At 37.5% G+C, this 13,467-nt stretch overlaps 1 protein-coding gene across 4 annotated transcripts in view; it reads left to right on the forward strand.

The window, feature by feature from the left end:
* Nucleotides 1–13,467, forward strand: part of MINDY3 (MINDY lysine 48 deubiquitinase 3) — a 103,421-nt gene that overhangs the window by 6,319 nt on the left and 83,635 nt on the right. For all 4 annotated transcript variants that reach the window (XM_004379661.3, XM_023734325.1, XM_023734322.1 and 1 more), the window contains exon 2: nt 6,521–6,600. In XM_004379661.3, coding sequence (XP_004379718.1) covers nt 6,521–6,600 — 80 coding nt within the window. The remainder of the gene's footprint in view (nt 1–6,520; nt 6,601–13,467) is intronic.

Raw genomic sequence — 13,467 nt, forward strand, 5'->3', positions numbered from 1 at the left:
GGGGGGGAGATACTAAATAGGCAATAGATAAGTGGTATCTTGGGTGAAGGGTGAGGCAGTACACAATACTGGGGAAACCATCACAGCTTGCTCAAGGAAAGGTCATGGAAGCTCCATAGACACGTCCAAACTCCCTGAGGGACTGAATTGCCTGGTGGAGGGCTGTGGGGACCATGGTCTCAGGGAACGTCTAAGTCAATTGGCATGACACAGTTTATAAAGACAATGTTCTACATTCTACCTTGGTGAGTAGCATCTGGGGTCTTTAAAGCCTGTGAGCAGCCATCTAAGATACTCCACTGATCTCATCCCTTCGGGAGCAAGGGAGAATGAAGAGAACAGGATACAAGGAAAAGATTAGTACAAAGGACTAATGGACCACAGCTACCAAGGCCTCCATCAGACTGAGTCCAATACAGCTAGATGGTGCCCGGCTACCACCACTGACTGCTCTGACTGGGATCACAACAACGGGTTCTGGACAGAGCTGGAGGAGGATGTAGAACAAAATTCTAACTCACAAAAAAGACCAGATTTACTGGCCTAAAGGAGACTGTAGAAACCCCAAGAGTATGGCCCCCAGATACCCTTTTAGCTCAGTGGTGAAGTCATTTCTGAGGTTCACCGTTCAACCGGGGAGTGGACAGCCCCATAAAACCAAATGGGACTAATGAGACACAGCAGTCCAGGGACAAGGGCCAGAAGGCAGAAGGGGACAGGAAAGCTGGTGATAGGGAACCCGAAGTTGAGTAAGGATAGTGTTGATGTGTTGTGAAGTTGTTAACCATTGTCATAGGGCACTGTGTACTACTGTTAAATGAGAAACTATTTTTGTTCTGTAAACCTTTATCTAAAGTGAGAATAGCAGCACAATTGGAAGAGCGTTGTCGTTGTCATTGAACTGTGCATGTAGAAATTTTTGAAATCGTGTATCTTTAGCTATGTATATTTTCACCATAAAACAATATGTGTACCACTGTTTCATGAGAAACTATTTGTTCTGTAAGCCTTCACCTGAAGTACAATTAAAAAAAAAAAAAATAGACCTGCCCCATAGAGTTTCCAAGGAGCGGCTGGTGGATTCGAACTGCCAACCTTTTGGTTAACCGCCGTAGCTCTTAATCACTGCGCCACCAGAGTTTTAGGATAGAATGCTTAATTTTCTTTTAGCTGACTTTTTTTTAGGCTCTAATAGTTTTTGTCGACTATCAGTAACACACTCAAAAGTGTGTATTGGAATTAAGCAGAATTTGGCATAAAGCAGATATGCCTGGAATTCTCTCCATGAAGTTTTAATATCCAAAGCACAAAAGCAGCTCATTATTTGAATTTTTAAGGAAGACAAGAATTCATTACTAATTCACTTTTATTAATACACACTGAAAGTTTTGCAGAGCCTAATTTTGCCTCTGCACTTGGACATAACACTATGGGCCCTTTTCTTATTCCTTATTCTTCAGTAGGAGAAGACCTAGGTAACACGTGAAGGTTTCTTGACTTCATGTCCTTCTGTTCCTATGCTGGACCTTAGATTTGGTTGTCTTCATGTGATAAGCAGCACCCGTAGTTCTAACTTACCCTTATCAAATTTGACCTGTCCACCTTACCTATTCCCAATACACATTTATCTTATAATCTGTTTACTTCTACTCCCAGGCTGCTGTGTATTGCTGGAGAAAATTATGACCAGCACTAATACAAATTTAGCAGTTAAACCTTAGCTGAGCCCTCAGTGCTTTTCTTTGTTCTTTATTGTTGCCAACTTTCCTTACATTTTTGAGAATTAACATTTTCCTCAATTCTCTACTCCCTCTTCCCTTCACTCTCAGTAAGTAACATCTCTTTAGTCTTTGCTTGCTCTTTGCCTACATATTTCACTTAGAAGCCTTCAGATCTGCTTCTTCTCCTAGGCCAATGGTTCTCAAGTTTTTTTTAAACTTAGGATCTCTTTATACTTTTAAAAATTATTGAGGACTTCAGTATAAAAAATGAAGCATTTAGTGAGATTGGTGGCATTGTTTTACATTTTTACAGACCTCTTTAATATCTGTCTTGTTAGAAGACAGCTGTGTTCTCACACTCGCTTCTTCAGTTAGTTTCAATATGTTGCTTTGATTGAAATTTATGCATAAAATCCAGCCCCACACAGATATGTAATTAGAAAAGGTAGGAGTATTGTAATAGACTTTTCAGATAATTGTGGATATCCTTTAATACCACACTAAAACTTGACAAGTGGTAGATTCTTAAATGTTCATTGCAATATAGAATCTGAAGCTACGTCAGTGAAATTTTTATACACTGTTAATTGAAATCCGTTGGTCTGTCTTGTACTTTGAAATGGATCTTTTACCCATGCATGAATTTGTAACAGCATTCATCTGTCATTTGGAAATTATTGGTCTTCACTGATTTATGTAGGCCTCCCAAGTGTTAACGCATTCTATTATATGGTCTCGAAAGTCATAACTGTTACTGTCACCACTGACCTCATCAGAAAAATCTAAGTATTGAGGACCTGTCAAGCTTATAGTCATAAGGACCTGTCAAGCTCATAGTCATGGATACAGTTTTCCAAAATTCTAATTATGCTTAAAAACTTGAAATTTTAATGTTGGCAGATATATTGTCAGTTATTTTCCTTGAGGTGTCAAGCATTGTTATTTACTTTGCTGACTCAGCCTCTGCCCACTTTTTAATATTCCCAACTTTATGATTTTTGTTCTACATATACTCATTCATTTTAACTGCCATGCTTAGGATGATATTTCTCAAATTTCTATCTCTAATCCTAACCTCTGTTCTGAGCTCTAGACCTATATTTCCCACTTCTAAATTTTGCCAAATGGTTGTCTCACATTTTTGAAACTAAACTTGGCATTTATAGAAACAAACTCATTCATACTGAGAAAACAATGAACAGTGAATAAAAAAGGCCAGATACTTGTAGGGAAGACAGACAATAAACAAGAAAACAATAATATAATTATAGATTATGGTAAGTACTGATTGTGCTGGAGATAATAGACAGAAAGACCTACTTAGCTAGGTTTTTTAGAGAATATCCTCTCTGAGGAGTTAACACCTAAACTGAATCTTGAAGCATAAGAAGGATTTAGTCGTATGAACCAAAACAAATCAGTTGTCATCCAGTGAATTCTGACTCATGGCGACCTGATGAGTTTCAGACTAGAACTGTGCTTCGTAGGGTTTTCAATGGTTGTGATCTTTGAAACATTCTTCTGAGTCACCTCTGGGTGGACTCAAACGCCAACCTTTCGGTTTGTAGCCAAGTGCTAACCGTTTGTACCACCCAGGGATTCCTAGCCATATAAAGAGATGGGGAAGGAGCATTTCATGCAGAGACAACAATAAGCATCAGGGCCCCAGGAGAAGACTTGGAGTGTTTTTAGGGACCTGAAGCCACTGTAGATAATGATGGCAAGAGTGACCTGAGGGTAAGTTGGATTGATAGATGTGAGCCAGATTATGCAGGGTGTTTTAGGACATGAAAAGGAGTTTGGGTTTCATTCTAATTGCAGTGAGAAGCCATTGAGATGTTTTAACCATACTGTGGCAAAATCTGATTTCCATTTATAAAATAATGCTCTGACAACTCTTTAGTGAATAGACTGGTGGAGAAAGTAGAAGGAATGAGGAGATCTGATTGTAAGCTCCTTAATATCTAGGTGAGAGATGATGATGATTTGAACTAGAAGGTGGATGAAAGATGGGATAGAAATAGATTCAAGATATGTTTTGGAGGTTAAAACAAGAAGACATTACCTTAGTGTGAAGTCTAAAAGCTAAATGAGAGTTTTTCAGAGAAAGAGCAAATAAATGTTTGAAGCATAGGGAACAATACGTACAATGAGTAAAAAACCAGAGAGAAAATGGAATTCTTGAGGATGTGAAAGTTCAGAAAGCCTGTACTCTAAAGAGGAAGAGTGGTAAAGATGAGGTAGGAGATGCAGGCAGAAGGCAGATCATACAGAACCATGTTAAGGATTTTAGACTTTGTCCATGTCCAGAGCTCTTTTGTGGACTGTATTTGGGAATTACCTGATTATAGCCAGTAGTAAAAATCCTGGAATAGATGAGATTGCCCAGAAAGCATAGAATGAAAAGAGCATATGTCCTAAAACCAAGACCTGGGGAACATTAACATTGAAGGAGAAGAAACAGGAAAGGAAAACCTGGAACAAAACGGAACAGTGAAGCCAAGAGACAAACATTTTTCAGAAGTTTAGTGCAACCATAGGTTCAGTGAGTTGAGAGGTAAGGAAATTGAGACAATGCACATAAATGACTATTAAAGTAGGTAGGCTTTGAGAGGAAATGAATGAGAGAGTGGTAGTTGGAGAGTGAGGGGAAGAGGGGAACTTAAGGAGAATGTTTGGTTGTTATTTCTTTAATATATGAAATACATATTTAAATGCTGTCTGGAAGAGAGAGACTGAAGGTGAAGAGGAGAGAAGAAATGGGAGGGGAAGGGATCCTCTGCAGTATTTCTTACTTCAGTTGCTATCAGCTGGTGTCTCAAGTGAAACCCTGATGCACAGTGGTTAGAGCTCGGCTGCTAACCAAAGGTCAGCGATTCAAATCCACCAGCCGTTGCTTGGAAACCCTCTGGGGCAGTTCTGCTCTGCTCTGTAGGGTCGCTATGAATCAGAATCGACGTGATGACAACGGGTTTAGTGTCTCGAGTTAGAAACTTCAAAGACATCTCTAATTTCTTTTGTACCAAGCCTTTGCCCCACATATACATACTCATCAAAGCTTACTTTTGTCTCAGAAATATCATTTGAATATAGTTTCTCCTCTCTACACTGATATTGCTTTTATTAGGATCATCACTTTTTCTGTAGGACTGTTGAAACCACCTCTTCCTCATTCCGGTTCTTAAAAAAAAGCAATGACAGTATGATCGTATTACTACTTTTCTAAAAGACCTTTGCTAGCTGGTCATGGTCTGGCCTTTCCAGTATTATGTTGTCAACTTCTTCTCCTCCCATTTGCCATCTTCCCCCATTTTAACTCAATACATACCACCCTCCAGCTACGTTAAATTTTCTACTGATCCATAAAATTGCTCTGCTCTTTTTCCTTTAATAAAGTTATTTTCTTTACCTATATGTCACTTTCCCACCATTGTCTTCCTGACAAATCCCTCCTATTCAAGATAAACCTCAAAGTCACCTCTGAAGACTTGACTTGGGCAGAGTAAGCCATTCTTTTCTGTACCCACAACAATGTTCGGACTTCTATTACAGTGTTCATTTATTCTTTTGTTCTAGTAATTGTTTGCATGTCTTCCCCTCGACTCTTGGCTCCATCAGACCAGAGACTGTGTCATTCATGCATATTTCCTAAAATGCTTGGTGTAGTATCTAATGTATATTAAACATTTGTTGAATAAATGACTAAATTATAACCATTAATGAAACTTTATAGATTCCTAGAATGTCGGAAGGGAGCCCTGCTGGTGCAGTGGTTAAGTGCTTGGCTGCTGACCCAGAGGTCGGTGGTTTGAGCTCACCAGCAGCACTGTAGCAGAAAAGACCTGGCTATCTGCTCCCTTATGATTACAGCCTAGGAAACACTGTGAGGCAGTTCTCCTCTGACCTATAGGGTCCTATAGGCTCTCCATGAATCAGAATCGACTCCAGGCACACAACAACAGCATATTGGAATTGGAAGTGATCATTTTAAAGAAAAGAACACTGAGGCCTAAAGAAGTGAAATAATTTACCTAAAGTTATACAGATAGTAACTCAATTCTCCTGACTTTCGGCCCAGCACCTTATGCCACATGCCTTCTTTGTCAGGAGCTTCTACTACGTGCTATCAGTCAGTCCTAGTTGGATAATATTTAAATTAAGATAGAACCATGTGAGCACATTCACTATGATGCCATTTCATTTTTCAATTCAAAGATTGAAGTGATTAAAAACATGTATACCGTATGGAAGTGTCCTAAAAATTATGTTTGAATTCAGTAGATAGACTATATCATCCTCCTTAGAGTAAATTGGAGCCCTGGTGGCGCAGTGGTTAAAGAGCTTGGCTGCAAACCAGAAGGTCGGCAGTTCGAATCCACCAGCCACTCCTTGAAAACCCTATGGGGCAGTTGTACTCTGACCTATAGGGTCACTACGACAGCAGTGCGTTTGGTGTTTTGGTTTGGTTTAGAGTAAATTAAATTACTTAAAAGTCATGTTTAGTGTTCTTTTATTAAAGTTCATACTTTATCCCCCTAGCGGGGTTCCTGGGTGTAAAAGTGTGTGTGTGTGTCTGTGTGTGTGTGTACTTATGTGCATTTGGAAGAGAGAATATAGGTTCATATCTTTTTTGAAGGAGTTCCTTGATCCTCCAGATAGCAGAGAACCACTGCATCTGACTTACCTACAGATATTTTGCTATTGTGATAAGTGATCTTTTAAAGCAAAGTATGTTAAAAATATTTTTAGCTGCTGCTTAAATTATATTTTTAATCTTTGCTACTTGCTTTCATTTTTAGGATTTGTGTTTAGTGAATCAGAGGGATCTGCATTAGAACAGTTTGAAGGTGGCCCCTGTGCTGTTATTGCACCCGTTCAGGTAACATAGACTACTTTACCAACTCCTTAGAGGGATGTGTTCAAAAGTTTTATTTTACTTTTTGTTTTCTAATATCTGTATTCTATATAATCATGAGGCATGATCAGTTAACACAACTTTTGTTCATGTAAATTACTATAAACATACAAAAAAAAAGCAGCAATTCAAAACATGGGTGAGTTACACAGCAGTAACATTGTAATTTTAAAGAAAAAATAATAGGTGTTCCGTAACTTCCAGAAAATTAGGAATTACTGATCATGACATCTTTTCTAAACCAAAGAATTTATTTATTGAGTTACAGCATTTTATACTATAGATAGGTACATCGTAGTAATTGTACTGTTCTCGTTTGTTCTGTCTGTAAAAATGATTTTCCTAAAAAGTTGAAGACAAGTTATTGTTTTCATAGCTAACTTTTAAAATGTTAAAAATAAGTTGGAAGTATATACTATTTTAGGCTATAGCTTTGGCCTTTCTAAATAAAATTAGTAGCAACTGATTTCAAACAGAATTTTAACAATAAGTTGTTTCTTTGCACAAAAGGTAGAGTTTCTCTGAATGTATTTATTTGATTTTGAATCTTGATATGTTACATTGTTTTAGTTTCAATGACTAATTTGCTGTAAACTGTAACTTTGTTAAAACCAAGAATTGAATTTTCATTTTAAGTAGTTCTTTTGATGTTAGTGAACAGCAGTGCAACTTCAAAATTGTTATAAAAGCAGTTGGAATTTATTGTTTATGTTTTAATCAGCACATTTTGAAAATACGTATTAATGTGATATTTATTATTCATTGGACATAAAGAATGCATTCCTAAACAGTTAGTTGCAAAGTAAATTTGTGTGTCAAACCTTGTACTCCATAAATTGGCATTATTAAATTAAAAATATAGTTCTCTGAAGGAAAAAACAAATTCCTCCCCCATGGTGTAATATCCTTTATAGTTCATTATTTTATTTCTTGGGGTAGTGAAATTGATTTTTTTCTTGTATTAGTGAATTAAAAATAATTAAGTTCGAACCTTGCCTCAGAATTGTTGAATATAAAGAATGAAATTTAACTATAAATTTGTAGTTAGAACTAGTTGTGTTGTGTAACTGAGGCAGATTTTGGTTGCTAAAAAAAAACTCACTGCAGTCGAGTCAATTCCGACTCATAGTGGCCCTATAGAACAGAGTAGAACTGCTCCACAGGGTTTCCAAGGAGCAGCTGGTGAGTTTGAACTACCAACCGTTTTGGTTAGCAGCGCAGCTCTTAACCACTGTGCCACCAGGGCTCCTTTGGTTGCTAGTAGGAATCAAGTCTGAATTTGAAGATTCCTTGTCCTGCCCATATGCAAATTAGATTATTTAAGCAGTGCCCATCTTCATTAGTAATAGTTCCCCAGGGTTTTTATTGAAAGTCTATGAATATAGTTTAATGTAAGGTACACCACAGGAATTTCCTGTTTTATATTTATTTTCCTGTTTTATATTTCAAAAATGGTAGTTATTTTTGTAAATGGGGTTGCTATGTGAAAAAGAATAATTTTAATGTTCAAAATCCTGACACCTATTTTTATGTATCTTTAAGGCAGTAATTTAGTTTGACAGTCACATAAACCTTTTCAGTCAGTAGAAGAATTTTGTTTCTATTAATATTTCAATTTAACAATCACAACTAAATCATTAAGAGTAATGAACAAGACCAGATATTAAAACTTTTTTAAACTATAGAAGTTAGAACATGATGGTATTACTAGAAAAAAAATCAACGTAATTATGGAACCGAATAGATAATGCAATAGTAGACCTTATCATATATGCAAATTTATCAAGAATTTATCACATGCCATGATAAAGAAATAACCCAAAATCAATGGTGAAATAAAAAGCGTAATAAATACCATTGGTATGACTGGTTAGCAATTTGAGGGGGGAGAAGGATTTTAGATCATCTCATACCGTATCTCAAATACTATATTTTTTATAGTACTTAGCCATAGGAAAACTAAAAGAAAGTATTTGTCAACCCTCTATGAAAAAGAATGACTTTATAAGTTCAACAAACTGTTTGCAGTGAAAATATAAGTTTTTAAGGGAGAGTGTCTTTCTTATACAAAGAATTTGTACATACTGGTTAGAAAAACAGTAAGATACCAGGGATTAAATGGGCACTGGACATAAACATGGAGTCATAATATCTAGAATATGCTGTGCAACAAAAGTATCAAGGTGTTCAACCTCACTAGTAATCCAAGAAACTAAAAATAAAACTCTGACTAGATTCTATTTGTTAACTTTTTCTCATCTTGAAGTACAGACTATAATGGCCAGTGCATATAAGGGTGGGGTAATACTAGCACACTTATATACCGCTCCATAGTGCAAATTTGTACTTTGATTTCAGGACAGAATTTTACATTTTACTTGAAACCATGATAATGCAGATGCTTAGATGTAATAATTGTACTTCCGTGAATTTTTCTTAAGGAAAAATCTTAAATACGGAAAGGATTATATTCAGGAAGTTCACGTATATATGTTGTTGTTAGGTACCATTGGGTTGGTTCTGACTCATATCAACCCTGTGTACAACAGAATGAAACACTGTCTGGTCCTGCACCATGCTCACAATGATTGTTATACTTGAGCCCATTGTTGCAGCCACTGTGTCAGTCTGTCTTGTTGAGGATCCTGCTCTTTTTCACTGACCTTTTTTACTAACCATAATGTCCTTCTCCAGAGAGTGGTTCCTCCTGACAACATGTCCAAAGTACATGGTACAAAGTCTCTCCATCCTCACTTCTGAGGAGCATTCTGGTTATGCTATACTTCTTCCAAGACAAATTTGTTCGTTCTTCTGGCATTCCATGGTATATTCAATATTTTCCACCAACACCGTAATTCAAAGTCATCAGTTCTTCGGTCTTCTTATTCATTGCCCAGATTTTGCACGTATATGAGGTGATTAAAAATAACATGACTTGGACCAGGCTCACCTTAGTCCTCAAAGTGACAGCTTTGCTTTTTAACACTTGAAAGAGGTTTTTTGCAGCAGATTTGCCCAATGCAAAATGTTTGATTCTTGACTGCTGCTTCCATGAGTGTTGATTATGGATCCAAGTAAAATGAAATCCTTTACAACTTCAATCTTTTCTCCATTTATTATTGTCTTAGTTATCTAGGGCTGCAATAACAAATACTGCAAGTAGGTGGCTTTAACAAACAGAAATTTATTCTCTCACAGTCTAGGGGCTAGAAGTCCGAATTCAGGGTGCAGGCTCCAGGGGAAGGCTTTCTGTCTCTGTCAGCTCTGGGGGAAAGTCCTTGTGATCAATCTTCCCCTGCTCTAGGGGTATCTTAGTGCAGGGACACTGGATCCAAAGGATGCACGCGCTCCTGGCTCTTCTTGCTTGGTGATGATGAGATCCCCTGTCTCTCTGCTTGCTTCTCTCTTTTATATCTCAAAAGAGGTTGGCTCAAGATACAACCTAATCTTGTAGATTGAGTCCTGCCTCGGTAACATAACTGCCTTTACTCCTGCCTCATTACCATCATAGAAGTAGGATTTACAACACATAGGATAATCACATCAAATCACAAAATGGTGAACAATCACACAATACTGAGAATCCTGGCCTAGCCAAGTTGACGCACATTTTGGGCGGTCACAATTCAATCTATAAAAGTCATGCTGTTGTTTATTGGTCCAGTTGTGACAATTTCTGTTTTCTTTATGTTGAATTGTAAGCGATACTGAAGGCTGTAGTCTTTTATCTTCATCAGTAAGTGCTTCAAGTCCACTTCATTTTCAGCAAGCAAGGTTGTGTCATCTGCATAACACAGGTTGTTAATGAGTCTTCCTCCGATCCTGATGCCCGTTCTTCTTCGTATAGTCCAGTTTCTCAGATTATTTGCTCAGCATACAGATTGAATAGGTATGGTGAAAGGATGCAACCCTGATGCACGCCTTTCCTGACTTTGAGCCACACAGTATCCCCTTGTTCTGTCCGAACAACTACCTCTTGATCTCTGTACAGGTTCTTCATGAGCACAATTAAGTCTTCTGGAATTCCCATTCTTTGCAATGTTATCCATAATTTGTTATGATCCACACAGGCAAATGCCTTTGCATGGTTAGTAAAATACAGGTAAACATCTTTCTGGCATTCTCTGCTTTCAGCCAAGATCCATCTGACATCAGCAATGCTATCCCTCGTTCCACGTCCTCTTCTGAATCCAGCTTGAGTTTTTGGTGATTCCCTATTGATGCACTGCTGCAACTGCTTTTGAATGATCTACAGCAAAATTTTATTTGTATGTTATATTAATGATATTGTTCAATAATTTCGCATTCTGTTGGATCATCTTTCTTTGAAATGGGCACTAATATGGACCTCTTTCGGTCAGTTGGCCAGCTTTCTTGCAGAGACAAGTGAGCACCTCCAGAGCTGCATCTGTTTGTTGAAACATCTCAATTTGTATTCCGTCAATTCCCAGAGCCTTGTTTTTCCCCAGTACCTTCATTGCACCTTGGACTTCTTCCTTCACTACCATCGGTTCTTGATCTTATGCTACCTCCTGAAATGGTTGAACATCGACCAATTCCTTTTGGTACAGTGACTGTGTGTATTCCTTCCATCTTTTGATGCTTCCTGCGTCGTTCAATATTTTGCCCATAGAATCCTTCAATATTGCAATGTGAGGCTTGAATTTTATCTTCAGTTCTTTCAGCTTGAGAAATGCCAAGTGTGTTCTTCTCTTTTGGTTTTTTAACTCCAGATCTTTGCACATTTCATTATAATACTTTATTTTGTCTTCTCGAGCCATCTTTTGAAGTCTTCTGTTCAGCTCTTTTACTTCATAATTTCTTCCATTTGCTTTCGCTACTCTACATTCAAGAGCAACTTTTAGGTCTCTTCTGACATCCATTTTGGTCTTTTCTTTCTTTCCTGTCTTTTTAATGACTTCTGGCTTTCTTCATGTATGATGTCCTTGATGTCATTCCACAACTCGTCTGGTCTTCGGTCATTAGTGTTCAACGTGTCAAATCTGTTCCTGAGATTGTCTCTGAATTCAGGCAGGATACACCAAGGTTGTATTTTGGCTCTCATTAACTTGCTCTAATTTTCTTCAGCTTCCACTTGAAGTTGCATATGAGCAATTGATGGTCTATTCCACGGTTGGCCCCTGGGCTTGTTCTAACTGATGATATTGAGCTTCTCCATCGCCAAGGCCGTATTTTCCAGCTACAGACCCTTCTTTGTTTCCAAGTTTTGTGTTCCAATCACCAGTAATTATCAATGTATCTTGATTGTATGTTCGATCAATTTCAGACCACAGAAGTTGGTAAAAATCTTCAGTTTCTTCATCTTTGGCCCTAGTGGTTGATGCATAAATTTGAATAATAGTCATATTAACTAGTCTTCTTTGTAGGCATATGGATATTATCCTATCCCTGACAGCATTGTTGTTCAGGATAGGTCTTGAAATGTTCTTTTTTGGCAATGAATGCAACAGCATTCCTCTTCAATTTGTCATTCCCAGCATAGTAGACCATATGATTGCCCAATTCAGAATGGCCCTTGCCAGTCCATTTCAGCTCACTAATGCCTAGGATGGGGCCCTGCTGGCGCAGTGGTTAAGCATTTGACTGCTAACCAAAAGGTCAGCAGTTCGCTTCAACTAGCTGCTCCTTGGAAACTCTATGGGGCAGTTCTACTCTGTCCTATAGAGTTGCTATGAATCAGAATCATCTCAATGGCAACGGGTTTTAATGCCTAGGATATCAATCTTTATGCGGTCAGTTCCATTTCTGAGGACTTCCAATTTTCCTAGATTCATTACTTTGTACATTCCATGTCTGATTATTAATGGATACTTGCAGCTGTTTCTTCTCATTTTGAGTCATGCCATATCAGTAAATGAAGGTCCCGAAAGCTCGACCCCATCCACCTCTCTAAGGTCAACTCTACACTGAGAAGGCAGCTCTTCCCGAGTGGTATTTTGAGTGCCTTCCAATCTGAGGGGCTCATCTTCTGGCACTATATCAGACAGTGATCCATTGTTATTAATAAGTTTTTCACTGGCCAATTTTTTCAGAAGTAGACCACCAGGTCCTTCTTCCTAGTCTGTCTTAGTCTGGAAGCTCCATTGAAAACTGTCTGCCGTGGGTGACCCTGCTGGTGTTTGAAATACCTGTGGCATAGCTTCCAGCATCACAGCAACATGCAAGCCACCACAGTATGACAGACTGACAGATGAGTTCGTATATATATTAATAAAAAAAATTGTAAACAACTATATGTACAGTAATATAATTTAAACTTTAAATAATGTTTAAATAAAATTTGATAAATAACTTGAGGCAGTTAGTGATTAAGAATGACAGTTATGAATTCTGTTGGAAAATACTAAAAAAACAGAAAACAATCACATACCCATGATTATTCTCACTTGCAGTGAAGTTAAAAACATATTAAAAAATAAAAAAACAAGAACAAAAAACTGGAAGTACTATATCAAAACGTTACTAGTGGTTCTATTGTAGTAGACTAATGTGTCCCAACCTCACTTTTCCAAAATTTTGTAATAAAGTTACACCACTCAGTTTGATTCTTGTTATTTGTGGGGAAAATCAGAAACACTTGATAATAGTATTGTAGATTTTATATCTGTAGGAATACTAAAGAATGTTACTTAGTTTCTTGTTAGAATTCTTTGAATTGATTGCTTATGTGCCGGGTACTATACTATGTCCATTGCATGTATTATCTCATATAATCCTCACTTCAACCTTTTAAAGTTTGTTCTGTTATTATCTTTAGTTAGTAAAATAGTGGAATCAAGATTGAAACTCAGGTCTGTCTGACTAAATGCA

The sequence above is a fragment of the Trichechus manatus genome, unplaced genomic scaffold (assembly GCF_000243295.1).
Source record: "Trichechus manatus latirostris isolate Lorelei unplaced genomic scaffold, TriManLat1.0 scaffold00067, whole genome shotgun sequence".
Lineage (NCBI taxonomy): Eukaryota > Metazoa > Chordata > Mammalia > Sirenia > Trichechidae > Trichechus > Trichechus manatus.